General features: G+C 40.3%; 1 protein-coding gene across 1 annotated transcript; it reads right to left on the bottom strand.

Moving 5' to 3' along the window:
- Positions 1-1,413: 1,413 nt before the first annotated feature.
- Positions 1,414-18,472, bottom strand: cyp17a1 (cytochrome P450, family 17, subfamily A, polypeptide 1). Its single transcript, XM_074676321.1, has 11 exons — positions 18,158-18,472; positions 17,845-17,983; positions 16,980-17,215; positions 15,181-15,267; positions 13,626-13,844; positions 12,936-13,105; positions 12,718-12,821; positions 12,241-12,473; positions 9,458-9,584; positions 4,405-4,992; positions 1,414-1,885 (listed from the first exon to the last, which is right to left on the bottom strand). Exons 1-11 carry the CDS (start codon positions 18,470-18,472, stop codon positions 1,707-1,709), a joined length of 2,397 nt encoding a protein of 798 aa, XP_074532422.1. The 3' UTR covers positions 1,414-1,706.
- Between the last annotated feature and the right edge of the window lie 727 nt (positions 18,473-19,199).

Below are 19,199 nucleotides of genomic sequence, written 5' to 3'. Positions count from 1 at the left end.
GATGGTGCTCATGGGAAACTGAGTCTTTAAAGTTAGAGGTGAGAGTGGAGAGTGGCATGCAAGAAAGAGGCCATAGGCTGGATTTGAACCTGGGTTGCCTGCGGGAGGAGAACCTCATGGAGAGTGACCCAGACCACCATGCTGTCTGTGCGCTGGAAAACAAGTCTTTATCCCAGACAAACACTGCACAGGTTCTGGCAAACTGTGATCAACACCAAAGCGATAGATCTCACAGACCCTTTTAACCTCACTCACTAAATCCATCCCTTCTAAATTTTTGTCAGTATTAAAGGTCTCTAAAGCTGCGTTTCCACCCAGCAGTCTGGTTCTGTTCAGTACGGTTTGGAATGGTTTGGTACAGTTAAGCCTGATCCTGTTCGCGTTTCCACAGCAAACTGTACTCTCTTGTGGTAGGCGGTGTGTAAACTGGATGCCGAAAGCCGCAGCTGTGAAACAATAGCGTGACGCCGTAGCAGCGCGACACAGTTTACCCCGCTAATAAATCCAATGAAGAAGAAAAACGCGACACAGTAAACAAAGATCTTAGAAGGAAGACATGCAGCGTTTCATCCTCTCTGTGATTGGCATGTAGCTCTTTGATACAAAGTGCAATCAAGCTTCGTTTCAGAGAAGTCTGTATGCCGCCAGGAGAAATGCAGCCGCTGTTGTATGGTAAGTGATGATTCTTTTGACCAATCAACGGTCTGCAGTGTGTTGCTCCACCTTCCGAGAGCGGATTGGTTCAGTCTGGCGCCCATATGAACTAGAAAAAGTGGAACGTCTCGTCTCGGTTATTTGGGGATCTGTCCCGGGATAAGTCAGTGGAAATGCCACAAAATGCACACCCGAACCGAGACAAATTGAGCTGGTCTGCTTAGTGGAAACGCGGCTAAAGTGAATTGTACGGAGTTATTATTGTTTCAATGTGATTACCTTCATCCCTTCTTGTCAACAGCCTCTTCCAAAACACTTCAGTTATAGTACTGACTTGGACCAGGAGGAGAGGGCACATCTCTCCAGTGTTAGCTTCTGGCTGCACATAAAATCTAGCTTAAAATCCTTCTTCTGACCTACAAAGCTTTTGATGGTAATGAACCATCCTGTCCGATAAAGCTCATAATGTTGTATTATCCTTCTGGCTCACTGTGAGGCATGCAGCCTGCTGGTCGTACCTCTAGTCTCTAAAAGTAGTCTGGGAGGTGGAGCCTTCCGTGATCAGGCTCCTCTTCTTTGGAACCAGCTTCCAGTTAGGGTCCAGGAGGCAGACACACTTGTTATTGAGACGTGTTAACATGGCAGCACAAAGCTCAACTGAAGCAAGTAAAGTTAAAATAAGACGGGCGTGTTTGGGCTGTGCTAAGTTTTAACGAGATACCCAGCCTCAGAGAAATGCTGTATCTTCTAAAGGTCTTCACAAATTTATTTGATCACATGAAAATAAGCAAGTAATATGAAAAATTAAAGAAAGACATATTTCATACACAGTCTCAAGCTTCTTTGTGAAATCATTATGATAAAGAAAAACTGCCTTCAAGTCAAAGAGTCAACACACACAACAGTCTTCCCCTCCTCAAGGTTGGGGCTCGCATAACATGTAACAGGACTCTAACAGGTCTTTTCAGACTAAACAAACTGTTGTTCAGCCCACAGCCCACAGAGAGACTCAACAGAAAAGTGTTTTGGGGCTGAGTGAAGTTCACTGGATGTCAGGACAGCGGGCAGCCGGCCTCTTGGTGCTTGGCTAACAGAGAGATCCTGGAGAACGTCTTAAAGCAGCTGGTACACTGGTACTTTTTCACCTCGGCATGGGTTTGGAGGTGGGCTCGCAGGTTGGATCGGTCAGCAAAGGCTCGGCTGCAGTGGAAACAGGAGAAGGGTTTCTCTCCTGCAGAGGGGACACAGGGATTCAAGTTAGCCGAACATCAGGTGGTTTTAAGTTTCTGTTCTCTCACCCTGAACCATAAACCAACATTTGTGTAAAAAAGTGGTACACATAGCAATAAAAGTATCAGTCTGTAATTCTAATGAAGTAGAAGTAAAATTCCTTTCTTTAAAACCTTGGCAAAGTCCTGAGTACTTCTTTTTAAATCAGTGGGTGTGAAGTTATAACCTTGCAGAGCAGATGGACCTGCCTGATTCAGTTTCTGAAGTCCTGCAGGTCCATCTTGCCAGGCTTCACTGACCAACGATTTCACACGGCTAAATTCTGACTGGCCCAATCAGGGAAGAGAGGCGGGAGCAGAGGAAGAGACGAGCAGACGTGACGTCAGCAGACTTTCATACTTGTCAGCGTTCCTTTGATTCTTAAGTTAACTTTACAAAAACAGCAGCAGTCGTCTAACGCCATTATCACAGCTGTTTCTCGTGTTCCTGTAGTTGAGTTGTTCGTCTATTGTTTCTCAGCAGCGGCAAATATAAGCTATCTCATACCGTGGCTTGATGTGGATTGGTCTGTGGTGAGTCTGTCGATCAGAACGGTCGTCCAATCACCAGCTGCTGATTTTTTGAAGGTCCCGCCTCTGAAAACAAACCCGAAGAGCTGCTACCCAGATGGACTAGAGAAAAATTTCTGTGGCGGATATATGAAACTGTTCGTCTGGCGTGTCAGGTTAGTGAAGTTAGGGGGTTAAAAAGATGTCAATAAGCTATGAGCTCTAAATGCAGTCAGAACGTCTCTTCCTGTACTGATAGTTGAAGTCTATCCAACAGGACAGCTTTAACGTGAGAACAACACAGATTTGGGTTGAAGTTCCTGAATATTTAAGTTTCATTTTTGTTTTTATTTTGCTCTTTGTAGACGCTCCCTACATCAAGTCACAGCCTGCTGTGAGTTAAAAGGGTTAAGTTTTAAAGTGTGTCCAGATTGCAGGACGGCTACTTAAAATTCACATAGAGGAATGGACTTAATGTTATGTATATCTATGATTAAGGCACTATCATAGCTACCTGTAGACTGAGGAAGAAATATGGTCATGGGTATCCCGACCATAATCCTGTTATGATCTCTGTAATTCAAAAACTGAGTCTACCTCTCGACATATTTTACAATCCCCGAAAAAAATACACGAGAACAGTAGCTGTCAATCATTGTTGAATGTGACGTAAAACCTCGTTTTCAACCTCTTATAGCTAATAAAACAAAACTTTTTTGAAAAAAGAGGACTTTAACACAAGGCAGCCAAATGATATCTTCAAATCACCACAACAATCGGACGTGAAAAACATTACCACGAGGAGTATCAATTTTTTGAAGTTTGACCACAGCCCATCTGGAATGAGAGACAGATTTTTTTTACCTATATTGCAGTCAGCCACAAGGGGGAGCAATTGAGTGGCAACCTCATGTCAAGCCAAGCAAAATGACGTCCATGTTTTTTAAAGTCTATGGTTGGTACCCAAAAGTGGAACCATTTTCAGTTGCTGGCCTTTTCCCCAGCAAAAAGGAAGAAACAATCTGTGCTTTTATCCTAAAGGGGATATTTTGTGCTGGAGAGCGCGGTCACTACACCGTCCACCTAGGTGGTGATTATTCACTGAAATACTAATTAGCACTCACTGTTTGACTGAAAAGATGACCTTTAACATTTTTTGTATGTGGACTTTTTAAAATTTAAGACAAAGGAGGATAAAACCTCACTCTTTTCTACAGCAGAGGTTGACGCGTGAAAAAATGAAGCTGTCTGAACCAACATACTGTGATATAACTCTACCACATCTTTATTAGAGGAATTTGAGAGGTTAAACATTTTTTCCAAAAGATGTAGAGGGCTGTTATGCTCTGCGCGTTGATCATTAAACTTACTCCCTCGGGTGATGTAGCCGACCACTGACTGTTGATCTGCAGACAGACCTTGCCGAGTTTGCACTGCACCTCATTTTCTTTCATTTCTTTTGAAGGAGTTCCCAAACTTCCCACTCCACTTTTGAGCATCTCCTTGTTTTTGTTTTGACTGTAAACCCTCCAGCCTGTTCACTTCTGGTCTGGCTCCTTTCATTATGTCAGTTTGTTGACGTGGTCAAGTTAAATATGATCTTGTTTGGACATGGTTTATTTTATTTTGAAAGTCATTGGGCATTTTAGATGGTTTCTGTGCATAACCTCCTGTCCCGCTCAACCTGTTTTTGTGAAACTGACACGTAACAGCTCCAGCATCCTGCATAAAACTGCGATCTGCTGCAGACAGGTCAAAGTGATCATCACGTGAACTATTCAATTTTTTTTTTATGTTGATGACTATTGGAATATTTGAAAATCATCACCCATCCCGACCAATAAAGGCCCTAACGACTCAGTGCAATGTCTGAAAATATCTTCATCATGACCAAAAACTCACAAACAGGCCCCAAGAGGTGTAGAGAATAACGTTTTCACCGCCATGAGAGATACTTCCACCCTGAACTGACCTGTGTGTGTCCGTATGTGTCCCTGAAGCAGCCAGGGTCTGGAGAAGGCCTTCCCACAGAGTTTGCACACACAGGGCAGGGTGTGTGTCCTGATGTGCATTTTGAGTGCTCCCAGGCTGACATACTCCTTCTCGCAGTATTTACAGCTGAAGGACTTCTTACTGCTCCAATCACACGGGAGCTGCTTGTGTTTGGCCAGGCCCGGGAAGCTCAAGTGCTCTTCATGACAGTCCAAACACTCAAAGTTCCCCCGGCTGCTGCTGCTGCTGCTGCTGGGGGAGACGGCGGGGAAGAGGGTGAGGACAGGGTGAGACAGAGGGAGCAGGCTCTCTCTCCTCCTGAAGTCTCCTGTCACATGATGGATTTCCAGGTTTGCTGCTGTACAGGACTCGTCTGGCTGGCGTGCATCTGCGAGGCTCGTCTCCAAGAAAGAGTGAGGGGACTGGTTTGATGAGGGTGGAGGATGAAGTCGCTCTGCTATGAGAGGAAGAGGAGGCTGCTGTCGGCAGAGACTGGAGGCTGGACAGTGATGGCAGGCGGGGATGTAGGTGTGCTGAGGGTGCTCTTTGTGAAGGATGAGGGGAGCCTCTGTAAAACAAAAACATACATCCTCAACAAGTGAAGGACTGACTCTAACAGGGGGCGCCACAAACCAACACACACCTCAGGTTCCTCCCCGAAACTTTAACTTAGGGCATCTTTCTGAACCCAGACGTCACCATGGTGAAGTTTTCTTTTTTTGAGTCAAAAAGGTAAAAATTTCTCAGCGTACGACGGCTTCTTTTCCGTCTAACTGGGTATACTTCAGTCTTACTACCATCTCTCCTTTCATGCTCCTATTCTGATGTTAATGCAGGTTCATCAATACAGTGGGACGGGGAGGGTGGAAAGCTCAAGCTCGCTTTAAGGGCTGTATTGGAGCAAATACAAAGGTGGAAGCAGGGATTTGTCAGGAGGAGCCTGGAAGGCTGCTACTTGGGCTCTTGAGGCTGTGTAATGGGGCCCTTCTGCTCTCTCAAGGACCTCGGGACAAAGCTGCAACTCTCTGGGGACGGATTTTGCACCTGCTAAAGACAAAAAAACACATTTTTGTTTGTGGTCAAACTGAACCTTTGGCTTTGTGCAGTTATATTTAAAAGAATTCTGTTGTAAATAAAGACCAGAGAATAGGGCGTATAAAGGCTGAGTGGTGGTTTGGTCTATACGCAGTGAAAGTATTAGACTACTGTTACCGACAATTACCATCTTTTTCAGAAAGATGAAATATCGACAACATGCTGAAAGAAAGCAGACAGTGATACTCTTCAACTTATTGGGTCACTGGGTGAGTGTTAATGCCTCCACATATTTAAAGGGGAGAGGGGGAAGGAACAGCAGTGAAAGAAGAAGACTCGAAGTAGTGTCTGTCAGGTTAAGATAAAGCTTAGAGAGGGGGTGCTGTGCTTTATTAAGGCTTTATACTGTTTCCATACTGCTTAACATGATTTATTTATTTATGGCTCACAATGATGTTTTAGAAAATACTTGTTTCAGCCTCTGTTTGACACGCTTTGTTTTAGCTGCTGTCTCTTTAAGGCTCCCACTCAACAAACCCACTTCCCTCTGATTGGCCAGCCCTCTGTGTTTAAGGCCCGCCCCTTCAGTACAAGTCTGCCCCATGAGCCATAAGGATTTCTGCCATTAACTTATAGTTTTGGCAAGTCTCATAAAGGTCTCGAGTTTTTTTTTTCTATACCGCAGCCTTTTGGTCAGTCAGACAGATTCAGGGATTTCTACAACATATACATATGTTTGAGTGTATGTTTGAGGTTTAAAAATCTGCACGTTTAGTATAAACATCCAGCATTGTTACTTTAAATCTATGTTTAACACATGGAAATACAGTGTACCCCCCTTTTAAACATCAATAGAAATGGATGATAACATGTCATTAAGTCATTTGGCTCCATCTTTGTCCAATAGAGAAATTAATATGAGCCTTTACCCTTGTAGATCCATATTATGAAACAAACAAACACACTTTTTGTTGATAACAAAGGACCTAAATTTTATAAGTAGGGATGGCCAGATACTGGTACCAGCCTTTTTTCAAAGTATCGGTACACGTGAAGGCAGCAGATACTAGCAGCAGATACTCTAGACAAAAAAAATCTTAGGTCAAGCAAGTCCTCCTTGACACTAGATGCTGCCTAATTGCTGCGGTTTAACACCACTGCAAATGTGCACCAGGTCCTTTTCAGACAATATGAATGAACCAGGAAGAGTGAACAGTTAAACTGTTTATTTTGCACATGAGTATACTTTAAAAAATACTTAATCTCTGACAGTTGTTAGTTTTATTGTGCACTTTTAATATTTTTTTAATATTGATCAAAAAGGTTCTAAACTCAGAGAGAGTTGTTTGTGTTTTATTTTGACTTAATGTCTTAGTGACAGTGCTGTCTTTGATCAAAATGATCTGTCATTGTTAATTGAAATTTTATGTATCAAAAGTACTAGTAGTATGGGTACTCAATATCAGTGAGTACTCAAGAAGGTGTACTTGTACTGGTATCGGTCTGCATAAAAACTGGTATGGAACATCCCTATTTATAAGACAAATGAAACTTAACAATAAAACATGAAACAGTAGCCACGTATACATGGACCCAAAAATTCAGCTCGCATTCAGTTTATTTGCTCAAATGAAAAGAATTTAACCTTTGTATACACCTCATTCTGAAAGAAAAGTGCCAATCCAAATGGACATTTAATTGGTTTCACAGGGTGGAATATTTCTTTCCCCAAACTGATTGAGGTATCATGTATCCACTCAAACGGAAAGTTGTCAGGGTGCATTCTTTCAGCGCAGAGATTGGAATATTCCTTTCCATGTATACTATTGTTTTCAGAAGAGTCATTCAGAAAGATTCTATTCGGAAAGACAAAAAACTCCTCATGTAACTGTGGCTACCGACTTTTTTGGACACTACATTCAAACATAAGTAGGTAACCATTTAAAAGCATTTATTCAATGAAGGACTTTCCGAGACTTTCCTCATTGGGGGTAGAGAAATTAAACATGACTTGATCTAAAAGGCTTACTTCTGATGTTTCCAACTCATCGTGACCAGACTGTCAGCGTGCTTAAATAAGGACTTGTTACTATCCAGGAGGGGTGGGTAAAAATATTGATGAATTGATGCATCGAAATATTTCCTCACCTTATTCAATATCGATTCAGCAAATCCTCTGAATTGATTCATCTCCTGGCAAGTGAGGGGGACTGTGCGTGCTATTTGCGTTGTGTGAACGATGGCCACGAGAGACCAAACAACAAAAAAATGGCAGCCGTAGCAGCAGTAGCATAAGGCCAGATCCTTTGGCTTTAAAGTCTGACGTTTGGGTTGTTTTATTGCTCCAAAATGTGAGGTGACATACCACATATGTTCACATGGGGCATGAAAATCAATAATCATTTAAATCAATATCAAATCAAATTGATATCGAATCAAATCACAACCTAAAAAAACAAAATGGAATTGAGTCATGAGGTACTTGTCGACATCCAGCCCTACCGTCCAGGTGCTTCAGAGTGATTGTGATTCTGAGTTTAATGATAGTTTTCTCTTGCCCTGAAAAAAGTGTGTCGACTCATGGCCACGACACATGACACAAAGCAGTGTAACGGTTAATGAATACAACCTGCTGAGAGGTTAACCTCCAACCTGTGAAAGTCTAAATGACATTATCATCTTTTTTTGTCCAAATATCAGATTATTATTGGTTGGTTGAAAAACTTTATTTATGAATTTGCTGGAAGCTGTTCAGATGGGGGTAGTCCTAAAAAAACAAAAAGGATTCACGGAAAATTTGACCCTGATGGCCCAAGTCTTCTCAAGAGTACAGTCCTTTGTTGGGTATTTGTGCTCAGTGTGGTGACAAAAAATAACAAACATGTTGGTTTAAGAGTATCACAGTGAAGTAACAGTGCTGTCAGAGCCTGATTTCTCAGCCTGAGTTTAAAAATCTCACTGCTTCAGTCTGTAGATCTCACCAACACCACACACTACACAATACACAAACTGAAATCAAAGCAAATGTCCGTCTTATTTTTCAGATAAAATTGTTTTAGTAGACTTGGCAAAAGCTTTATCCAGTGAAAAGAAAAAGAGAAGATCTCTTTTGTCCAAATATTAAAAGATAAAAAATGACGCCTGAATTGCTTTGTAAAAACTGCCAACGGGGTGAGAATAAAATGACTTGGCTAGTGAAATTTTCTTCACCTACAGGCTGACTTTATTTTATTTTTTTAACTTTTCACTGTTATCAGTTTTAATTATTGACAGTTTTATATATAAGACATTTTCCTGGACTTATAAGTGAATGACACTCAATTTAAGATTAGTAAGACATTTTTTGCTAGAAATAAGATGTAGTGATTCAGATAGATCCTTATTTATTTCTTTTTTTTCTAGGAGTCTGTAGGACTTAGAATTTTGGTCAGTGTTTGCTGAATGAGGAGAGAGCTGCCTATATGAATGACCCCGTAAGGTCCACTAAGAAGTCAAAACTGTTTAAAAAAAAAAAAAAAAAACATACCCTAAGTCTGATATTACCATATTTTAAAGTGATGGAAAGGCTGAACACTGTTATTTCACCTAAGCAATACAGGCTCCTTGTGAAACACCTTCAAACTTTTTACTTTTAAAAGTTTCAGGAAATGTTTTATTTTTATCCTCAAATGAATTACTGAACATTGATTTCACTGGACGTGAAAAAAAAAGTTTATTCGCTTAAATTTAAGTTAAAATTAACTGGCAACCATAAAATTAACTCATATTTGCTCTTGCTCTGTTTTGTTAGACTCAGAATATGTATTAAGTTTCCCTGTTGTTATATTTGCACAAGCAGCTGTGATTTGTGAGCTGATGTGATAACAGGATCTTTAACCATGCAGTAGCAGTGAAATGACTACAACAGGAGCAGGATTGAGAACTACTTCTTTAAGCAGAGTGACCAGTTTCAGGTGTGGTTTGTTTTTGGAGCAAACAGCTGAATTTAAGAGTCTTACCCTCAGTCTTTGAGTCCAGTCTCCCGTAGTCTGCCTTCCTACTGCTCTGGTGTTTCTTTACCAGGAAAGACCGCGGCATGTTGTCGCCTCTCCACGGGGCTCGGTGTGGACTAACAGTGGTCAGCAGCTGTCACGCAGGGACCGAGCTGGGGTTCACGGCGGCCGGCGGCGGGCGTCTGTCCGTCTGCGGCCTCGCGCATTTTCCCGCTGACTAGCGACGGTCAGGTGTGAGCCAAGGGTCGCGCGGGGGAATTTCCATAGACATTAGTGTCGAACCAATTATAATGAAAGGACAAGTGCAGGGGGCGGGCTCTGTGTGTCAATCAGCATACCCCAACAAAACAGGTGTATGAATGGTGATAGGCGTTCAATGGAGGCACAGGAGCACTTCAAACTGTCCAACACTCAGAGGGGGGAGTTCACACTCAGAGGGAGAAGTTCTCTTTACTCCCCCTTTCATCAAACAGCAGGAAGACTCCTCTGGAAAGTGTTTAATGATTCGGGGCATGAAGGCCCAACCTGCCCTCCTGTCAGATATTTTACTTTTTTTTTTTTCAAATGTCAGTGTAAACCTAACAAATTCAGTGCATCCTTTAAGCTTGTGCAGCAGTTTCCTCTTCTTTCTGACCTCTTTGAGTGCTTTTACACTGCTGGTATCATTCACCCATCCACACTCTGATGGTTCAGGCTGCTGTGGTTAGGCAGGGGTAGGGATGGGTCCCAAATTAGGTACTTCTCTAGGTACCGACCGAATTCTGTCAAAAGTACCGGGTACCGATTCACGTAAAATCAAAAGGTACCATGTTTAGGTACCTAAATCCATCCTTGTGACTGAAAGGGAGTGGAAGAGTAGGAGATTTTCCGTGCTGGACATGAACACAACATTGCAAGGGTATATACTGAAGATTGAATATGCTAAACTGAAACATTTGTATATTTTATAGTAAAAAACTGATATTTCTTTAGCACATTTACACAAAAAAGTACCAAAAATTGGTACCGTTGAGTACCGGTACCGATTGCCAGGTACAGTGCATTGGTACCGTATCGTTTCAAATGTGAAAGGTACCCATCCCTAGGCAGGGGTTCACTAACCTTTCAGCCCATGACCCTCAAAGACCAACACCTTCTGCTGTGTGAATAAACTGATAAGCAAACCAAAAAATGGACAAAAATTAACAAAATAAAAAAGTTCAATTTAGCTGAGCAAGTGTTTGTCATACTTTTAGTAAGAATTTTCATTAGGCTTACAGGTCTCCCTAAAAGATCAGTCAGACATCTGCAGAACGTTGCTGCTCGAGGCCTTTCTAAGACCAATAAAGTGGATCACATTGGTCCAGTTCTGAGGTCTTTACACTGGCTCCCTGTTTGTCAGAGGATAGACTTTAAAACACTCCTGCTGGTTTACAAAGCAATGAAAGGATTATGGGCCAAAATATGTCAATGATCTTCTAATCTAGTATAAGACCACTCAGGTCATCTGGATCAGGTCTGCTTTCAGTCCCCAGGAACAGAAAGAATATGGAAAGGCAGCATTAAGCTTCTATGCTCCAAATATCTGGAACAAACTCCCTGAGAACATCAGGTCTGCTGAAACTCTCAGCTCCTTTAAATCCAGGTTGAAGATTCACCTTTGTACAGCTGCCTCTTAGAGTATTTTAACATTTCATTTTAATATATTTCTTAACCACATAATTCTGAAACTCTGCTTAAAGTTTGTTTTAACCTTCTTTATTTTCACCATTTCATTTTGTTTTATTGTATTTTATTGTGCCTCAAAATTTCTTTTAAGTTTTCTTTTAAAATATTTTGCTTATTTGTATCTCTGTAAAGCACTCTGAATAGCCTTGCTGAAATGTGCTATAATAAACTTGCCTTGTCTATGAACAACTTTTACCTAAGAAGACCAAAAAAGTTAAGTCATGCTAGAATTGCTTGTAAAGAGTAAAAAAAAAATTTTCTGCAAAGGGGTAAAGTATTTTACATTCACATTTTGAAAAATAAGAATTATGTCTGACTATAATGCTAATGCTAATGCTAATGCTAATGCTAATGCTAATAATAATAATTCTTATCCCATTTGGAGAATTTTTTTTTACTCTTTACAGGAAATTCCAGGGATATTTTTATTTTATTTTATTTTTTTAATATCACATAATTGAAAATTTTTCTGTTCAAAAACCCATTTTCACAAATAAAAACACAACACATAGGCACTTGCTTACATTTCAGTTTTTGCAGTGTTTAAAAAGTAGTTCTACTTTTACTGAAGCTTGTTTTGTTCATGATGCACAATAAAACTTTCACCTCAAATAGAAGAAAACCTGTTAATTACCAAAAGAATTTACTTTATCTTTTTCTTCTTTAAAGTGAATTATGATCTAGCAGATAACAGACACTTTAAATACAAGAAAGAAAAAGAAACTTTATACATTTAACAGTTGTGTCATTTGTCAGTGTGGAGAAAATGTTCAACAAAATTTGTCTCCAAAACAGTTTGATTGTCTTTCTTGATTTATTCCAAGAATATTGAGGTGAAATAAGAGTATTTAACAAATTTACAACTCTTCATAGTCACCTTTAGCGTTATCTGAAGATGCACTAATTACAAAGCTCTTTTTAAAGAGATAATAACAAAAGTCCTGTGTACAAAGAATATTACTTTATGTTCAGTTCAGCATGGTTTGGCTTAAAAAAAGCCCTGTACACTCTCTGGTCACAGCACGGGGATGATTTTAATACAGCTGGCCATTGTTCCTCTCCCAGCCCGGTCTGGGTGTAGCGTTCACCTTGTACTTGGCCGGTTGGAGGACCACGCCAAACTTGCCCTCCAAGCTGGGCAGGGGATGGCCTGGAGGGACGGAGAGCGTGAAGCGCTGAAGGATGCAGGACAGGAAGAGGAAGAGCTCCATCTTGGCCAGAGCCTCACCAAGACACACCCTGACCCCGGCACCGAACGGCAGGTAGCTGGCAGACGGGATGATCAAGCCTGTGCCTTCAGTGTTCAGAAACCGACCTGCAGAGAAGACAGAAATCAGACACACAACATTTACAGCACAGCTCCAACTCACTGCACCAATACTGGATCAAAATAATGAGCTCGTCCGTCCAAGAGTGAACCATTTATTCTCTCAATATTTGTGTAAATTCGATATAAACCATTCGCTGTGCAAAGACCTTCAGCCAGAGGTCATTTATCTCAGGCTCCAGTAATATTTATATTTCATTTAAACCCAGAACTAAAGATGGCTGACTCTCACCAGGGTCAAAGAGTTCTGGGTTTTTCCACTCCTTCTCGTCGTGATGAAGAGACCACAGGTTGATGATGACTCGAGTCCCCTTCCTCACCGTGAAATCTCCGATGCTGCACAGGAGCAGAGACAAAAAAAGCAACATTACTGCTTCCTGTACATGAAGCTAGTATCTTTGCAAGGAGGTAAGCAGCCCAGGAGGAGTGTGTTGGCAGTGTTGAGTGTACCTGCTGTCACTGAGGGCCACATGAGGGATGAACAGAGGGGCCACAGGGCGGATCCTCAGCACCTCCCTGATGGTGGCCTCCAGATACGGCAGACTGCCTCTGTCGCTGAGCTGAGGGGACCGGTCCACCCCTACTTTAGTGTCCAGTTCCTCCTGGATGTGTTTCTGCACCTGGTCACACGAATGCACCAACACTGAGTCAAGGACACATTTTAATTTAGCCTGCATAACACTCCACACAAAAAGTTGAGAGATACTTTGTGATAGTGATCTGTGCACTTCACTCCATTTTCTCTGACGCCTATTGGTTATAAACTCTACATCTCAGTTAAGAAAGTACAGAGAAGGTTTGAAGTCTTGATGTAAACACTGTTTTATCATTAAAAGGGTTTTAAAATAACTTATGAGAAGCAGCCAGAACTGATAAGATATTAAATCAAACTGAAATGGATGGCCTATCTCCTCTTAACCCTGAAACTACCTGAACTGGAGTCAACTATATATATTTTTACAGAGCTAGAGTGGCCTCTAGTGTTCCCAGAAAGAACTGCAGCTTCACTTCAGTGAGGCTCATTATATTTGCAACAACAGAAAGTGTTAAAATCTACAGTGCATGTTTTATTCTGGGCCACTCTGACTGGGCTTAACCTGCAGAAAAAAATATGTCCTGCAGAAACTACCTCAGTGTTACCTGTGGGTGGTGTATGAGGTAAGTGATGGCCCATTTGAGCACAGTGCTGGTGGTTTCCACCCCAGCTCCAAAGATGTCTCCCACAGTCATGAGAAGATGGTCGTCACTGAGGCCTACAGAGTCAGCGCTGATCTCTGCTGAGTTGTTGTTCTCTGCGTTCCGCTTGGCTCTGAGCAGAGCATCCAGCAGGTCCCTCTGCATGTGGTCGCTGTAGTCTGCCTGTGGATGTGCAGCAGTCCAGCTGTTACTGGGGGTCATGGGCTTCTATTTACCATATACAGGTCATGACACTTGACTTTTGCTGGAATACAATCAGATTTGATAAAAAGTTTGACTCGAAACCTCCCACCACCCTGCGCTTCTGCTTCAGAATCCCTCCAGACTTTTTGAGATGCAAAAAAAAAAAAAAGAAATCTTACCAAGTGCCTTTGTCTTACTTTTAGTAGAAAATGTCTTTTAAGACTTAATATGAGCCACATTCAGGTGACCAGTTCAGAAAAATGTCTTATTTCAAGTTAGAGAAATGAGGTCTGAATTGCTTTTTAATAAAAAAAAAAAAAAAAAAAAAACTGCCAATGAAACAAGAGAAAAGTTTCTTGTATTAAGACATAATTCTAGATTTAAGAAATTTTTCTTGTTTCATCTGCAGGTTTTTTTTACTTGTTACAAGCAATTCAGACCTCATTCCTCATTTTTGTCTTTAAATAACCTGAAACAAGACATTTTTCTGGACTGGTCAGTTTAATGTGGCTCATATCCAGTTTAATAAGACTATTTTACTTAAAATAAGACAAAAACACTTGATAAGATTTCACTTTTTTCGTGCATTTCACAAAATCAGCAGAAATCTCCAGAACAAGGTGACGCACAGACAAAACTAAATCATGCCCTGCTCTGTCAGGGCCCTCTGGTGCATGTTCTCTGGGTTTACTTTCAAGACTTCAGCCTTTAAGTGTTTCTCTCAGAGACCTTCAGCCCAGCTCTAACCTGGCTATCTTAGGATGTTTTGCAGAGACTTTTGAGTTGTTGTATTTTGCCGACTGCTCTGTATTTAGGGTTGACAGTTGCTTCAGAATGTATTATTCTCACATGGAAGTCTCTGTCACTACTTTGCTGCTTGCATCAGCTGAAAGACGTCCTGTTTGTCTTACAAATAAATAAAAAAAAACATCACATAAACAGTCTTTGTCAGAGTCAGGATACTCTTTAAAATACCTAAAGGAAGATTTTAATAGTGCAGACTGACAGGGCTTAAAGTAAGATATTGAAATAGTGAGTATTTCAAACAACAACAAATAGAGAAGGAAACTAACGTGTGCATCTCTGGACCAAATATAATGCAGTTCAAAGGAGGATCTTAAGCTCAACCTCCTGTAAAACCTATGTGTAAAACACTTAGATTGAAGAGTCTTTGTAGATATTTTATTACACCTGCCCAGTCCTTTCACTTTTGGGGCTTTTCCAGCTGCTGGAGGAGCTGTGTTAACCTCACTAGTCAACTTTTATCACACAAATCCAAGCCCAAGACAAAACATCATTGAGAAGCTGGCTGTACCTTGTGTTTATCATATTTGGACTGTAGGAGCTGGTCTCTGACAGCCACACACTGCCTGAGGAGCTGCAGGTCTGCGTTTGGGAAAATCTGTGGCAAAAGAAAGAGAAACCATAGAGCTGTTTTTTTCTACCCACAGTTCTTTATTTTACATTTTCCAGACACGTCGACAGAGTTGTTGCTGAGTTCTTAAATCTTTCTCGATTGAATTCAGAGCTGAATTAGATAAGTGCCTTAGTTTAGTGTGGGGGATGAAAAATTTCAATCAAAGTTTGTTAAAACACTGCAAAAACTTTTATCTGTTTAAGTGTTAATGCTTTATTTTCAGAATAAACAAAAATTAAAAGCAATGTAATGCAAATGCTGATGCAAATGTAATTAACAGTTCCACCTCACCATATGATCCATAGCGTCTACTAGCAGAAGCTAAACTCTCTGACCTCTTTATTGTGTATTAACTTGACAGAATGTTAGAAGTGTGTAAAAAATATATAGCCTCTGCAATATATCGTGATACTTTGACCTCTGATATAAAATCCATATTTCAACTCTTAATATCAAAAATTTTGTAAAATTAGATATTTTAGTCAAGCTGGAAGAAAAATACAACTTCCATACTTCCACTGCAGCAGATGGCGCCAAAGAGCTATTAAACTGTATCTTGCCAATAAATTGTATAATTAATATCATCTCAAAATATATTTAAATATCTAAGTTCTAAACTTGATAATGTGGGGGTTTTGTTGCACTGAGCAAGTCAGTATGCCAAAAACATCAATGTTTTCCTTGGTCCTTTTAATTTTGAGTAATAATTTGATTTACATAACATCATCTCTGTTTTTTTCTTAGTTAACTGTGTAGAATATTGCAATATACCACAATGTTGTGATACTGCAGTATATCATGATACTAGTATCGTATCGTATCAAGAGGTTTTTGCCAATACTCACCCCTGCAGGATGTGTGATGAGTTTGGAGAGAAAATTAGATAAAATAATGATCAGTAAAAAATAAATACTTAATATTAAAAACAAAAGATATAACATAACATAATATTAAAAATTATTTAAAAAAACAATGACAAAAAAGAATGAAAAAACGAAATCGTACAAATTATGTGCTAAGGGGTCTAAGGAATGACATGCATGCACTTGTTTGCAGGGAAAAATCTGGGCTTTAATGTGTTAATATGACCCACATTCACCTCATGGAACCAGAAAATTCTGTTTGTCTGTTCAGTCCTAAGATATTAAAAGATGAAAATGACACCTGAATTGCTTGTGAAGGACAGAAAAATCTGACAGTTTCATAAAATATTCCTCAAAAAAGGGACAGCATGCAAAATTATCATTTCAGTCAACCCTTGTTTCTTGGTTTAATTTAATTTAATTTAATTTAATTTAATTTAATTTAATTTAATTTAATTTAATTTAATTTAATTTAATTTAATTCAATTTAATTTAATTCAATTTAATTTAATTTAATTTAATTCAATTTTTTATTTATTTGATTTTATTTATTTTATTTTATTTACAAGCAATTCAGGCTTCATTTCATACTCTAATATCTTGTAATAAGACTCCTTTCTGGACTCGTCAGGTGAATGTGGGTCTTAAAAAAACTGATTAAACAGTTTTTGATACAAATAAAAAATAAATTTTTCCTCAGATTTCAGTTTTTGCTGTGAACTTGTTTCACTGCTGTTGAGAAACGTTCTTTGTTAGATATCTACCAGCTCACATTTCATCCCACTCCATACACACACTTTCTGTTCCTCTAACACTCTCTGACATGACATCTACCTGTAACCAGGGGAAGATGTCCACCAGGCTGTCCTTTGCCACCGTGTCCACAATGCCTTGGCTGTAGCTCAGCATGGCCTCAAACTCAGGGTCTCCCCTCTTGTAGGAGGAGTTGAAGCAGAGCGCACAGATGACATTAGTGACAGCCCGAGTCAGCTCAGGAGACAGATCCAGGGCCAGACCAGCAGCTGAGGCCTCAGAGAGGATGGAGCACAGAGACTGAGCCTCTGTGCAGACTGAGCAAGAGACAAGACACAGACTGCAGTCACTCCAAGGCATGCTTTCAATGTTTGCACTGAAAAACTTACTCAGATTCTCACTCATTCACACTGCAAACTCAGTCTGTTGCTAAGTCTGACACATCTGTTTTCTCTGAACCAAACTCGTCCATAAGCCTCAGTGTTTTGTGTTTTGCTTCGACAAATGTTCTCCTGCTGCTCCACACACATAGACCAGCATCAGGGAGTTTCTTCTCAGGCTAATTTAACATCATTTTGTAAAGTGCGGTGGCAGATTGAGACACTAAAATTCAACTTAAGTGACTATAGGATGATTTTTATCTGATGTGTGTTTGGTCCAGGCTAAGATGTAACATTTATGTTGATATTCTAGTCTATTTATGCATTTTAGTGGTACAAAAATTTTTCTTCAACCTTCTTTTTTTCTTATAACTATTCAAAAGGCATATCTCAGAAAATGGACAAAAAAAAAACAGCTGTCTGCATGGAGGGATATCACTGAGGGGGTAAGATGTAGAGCATCTGGTTATTAATATTTGTAATTCAGATGATAAATGGGTCACAAGTAAGACAGGGTCTACAGCTGTCTCATGATGATAGAGGAATAAAGTCTGAGCTGCACTCACCGATCTTTTCAATGGCAGCTGAGCCCTCTCCAAACATGCAGAGAGCTCCGTGAACTATTTTCCTGTGAAACCTCCAGGTAGTGCTGTAGTCTCCAAATGCAATGTCCTTCCCATCCCTGGTCAGAATATCTGTGGTTACCTTCATCACACACAGGACAGAGATGGAAAAGGGACACGAATCAGTGGCTAAACGAAGAAGACGAAGAAGACGAAGAAGAAGAAGAAGAAGAAGAAGAAGAAGAAGAAGAAGAAGAAGAAGAAGAAGAAGAAGAAGAAGAAGAAGAAGAAGAAAAAGTGGTAGTGGTTTACCCACAGTTCTGGGTCTCCCTGCAAATATTTTCCCCTTCTTCATCAACACTTCTTTGGCGTGTGTGTGATGGTTGACGATGACGACGTGATGGGAGCCCATCATCAGAGCATACGTCTCTCCATATTTCTTCTGCAGCTCTTTGAACAGCACATGAGGAGGATGTGGGCTCCGCAGACTCAGAAGACTTCCAATCAGTGGTAGTGCTGGAAGGCAAGGGGGCTCCTGAGGGCCGCGCACGCACATCCTGAGCTTCAAAAACAGTGCCAACAAAGCCAGACCCACCGCCAAAACCCCACACAGACACAGAAACCCGAGCATATCCGCAGCTGAGGGCCGGACGGAGGGGTCTGGCTCAGAGAAGGTGGAGCATCACAGAAAGGAGCAGGGCAGGAGGGCTCTGAGCTTCTGCACGGACACACTTTTATGCAGCTCCTTCAATGCCAAATCCTTGAATGATGTGTGAGGCTGAGCCAATTTACACAAGATAAGAAGACACTTGATTCATTGAACGTTAAAAAAAACGGACTATTCCACAGATGTGTGTTAGCGTGAGGGACAGAGGTTACTTTTTTTTGTTTTTTAGTTTTTGCTTTAACTGTACTTACATTATATTGTAAACACAACTCACACAAATGATGGGATAAAAAGTCCATATTAAACCAGCCAAATATGGATGAATTTAAATCCAGTTGACGCAGGCGAGCAGATAAAAAGCACAAATAATAAATAATAAAACTGTAGAATATCATGGAAGGTGTAAGGTGTTTTTTTTTATAGCTAATTCATAATATGCAGTTTCAGTAACATAATGTAAAACGTACACTATGGATTTACTTTTTCTAGCTTTTGTTTGAACAAATAATTTTGAATTTAACAATAAAACCTTTAAAGACTGGATGTTATCTTTCAGAATAGATGATACAATCCTCTTATCATTGAGCTGATGTCAGTGAAGCAGGGTGTTGTTAAACTTTAAGGGGTGGCGAGGAACCACTAATTATCTTGCAAATTACCTCTAAAGAACTGTTACAGAGGCACATGCACA

The sequence above is a fragment of the Halichoeres trimaculatus genome, unplaced genomic scaffold, assembly GCF_033239565.1.
Source record: "Halichoeres trimaculatus isolate MK-OKI-2021-1 unplaced genomic scaffold, fHalTri1.1 fHalTri1_scaffold_8, whole genome shotgun sequence".
Classification (NCBI taxonomy): domain Eukaryota; kingdom Metazoa; phylum Chordata; class Actinopteri; order Labriformes; family Labridae; genus Halichoeres; species Halichoeres trimaculatus.
The sequence above is the reverse complement of the archived record's forward strand: the minus strand, read 5'-3'. Positions and strand labels throughout refer to the sequence as shown.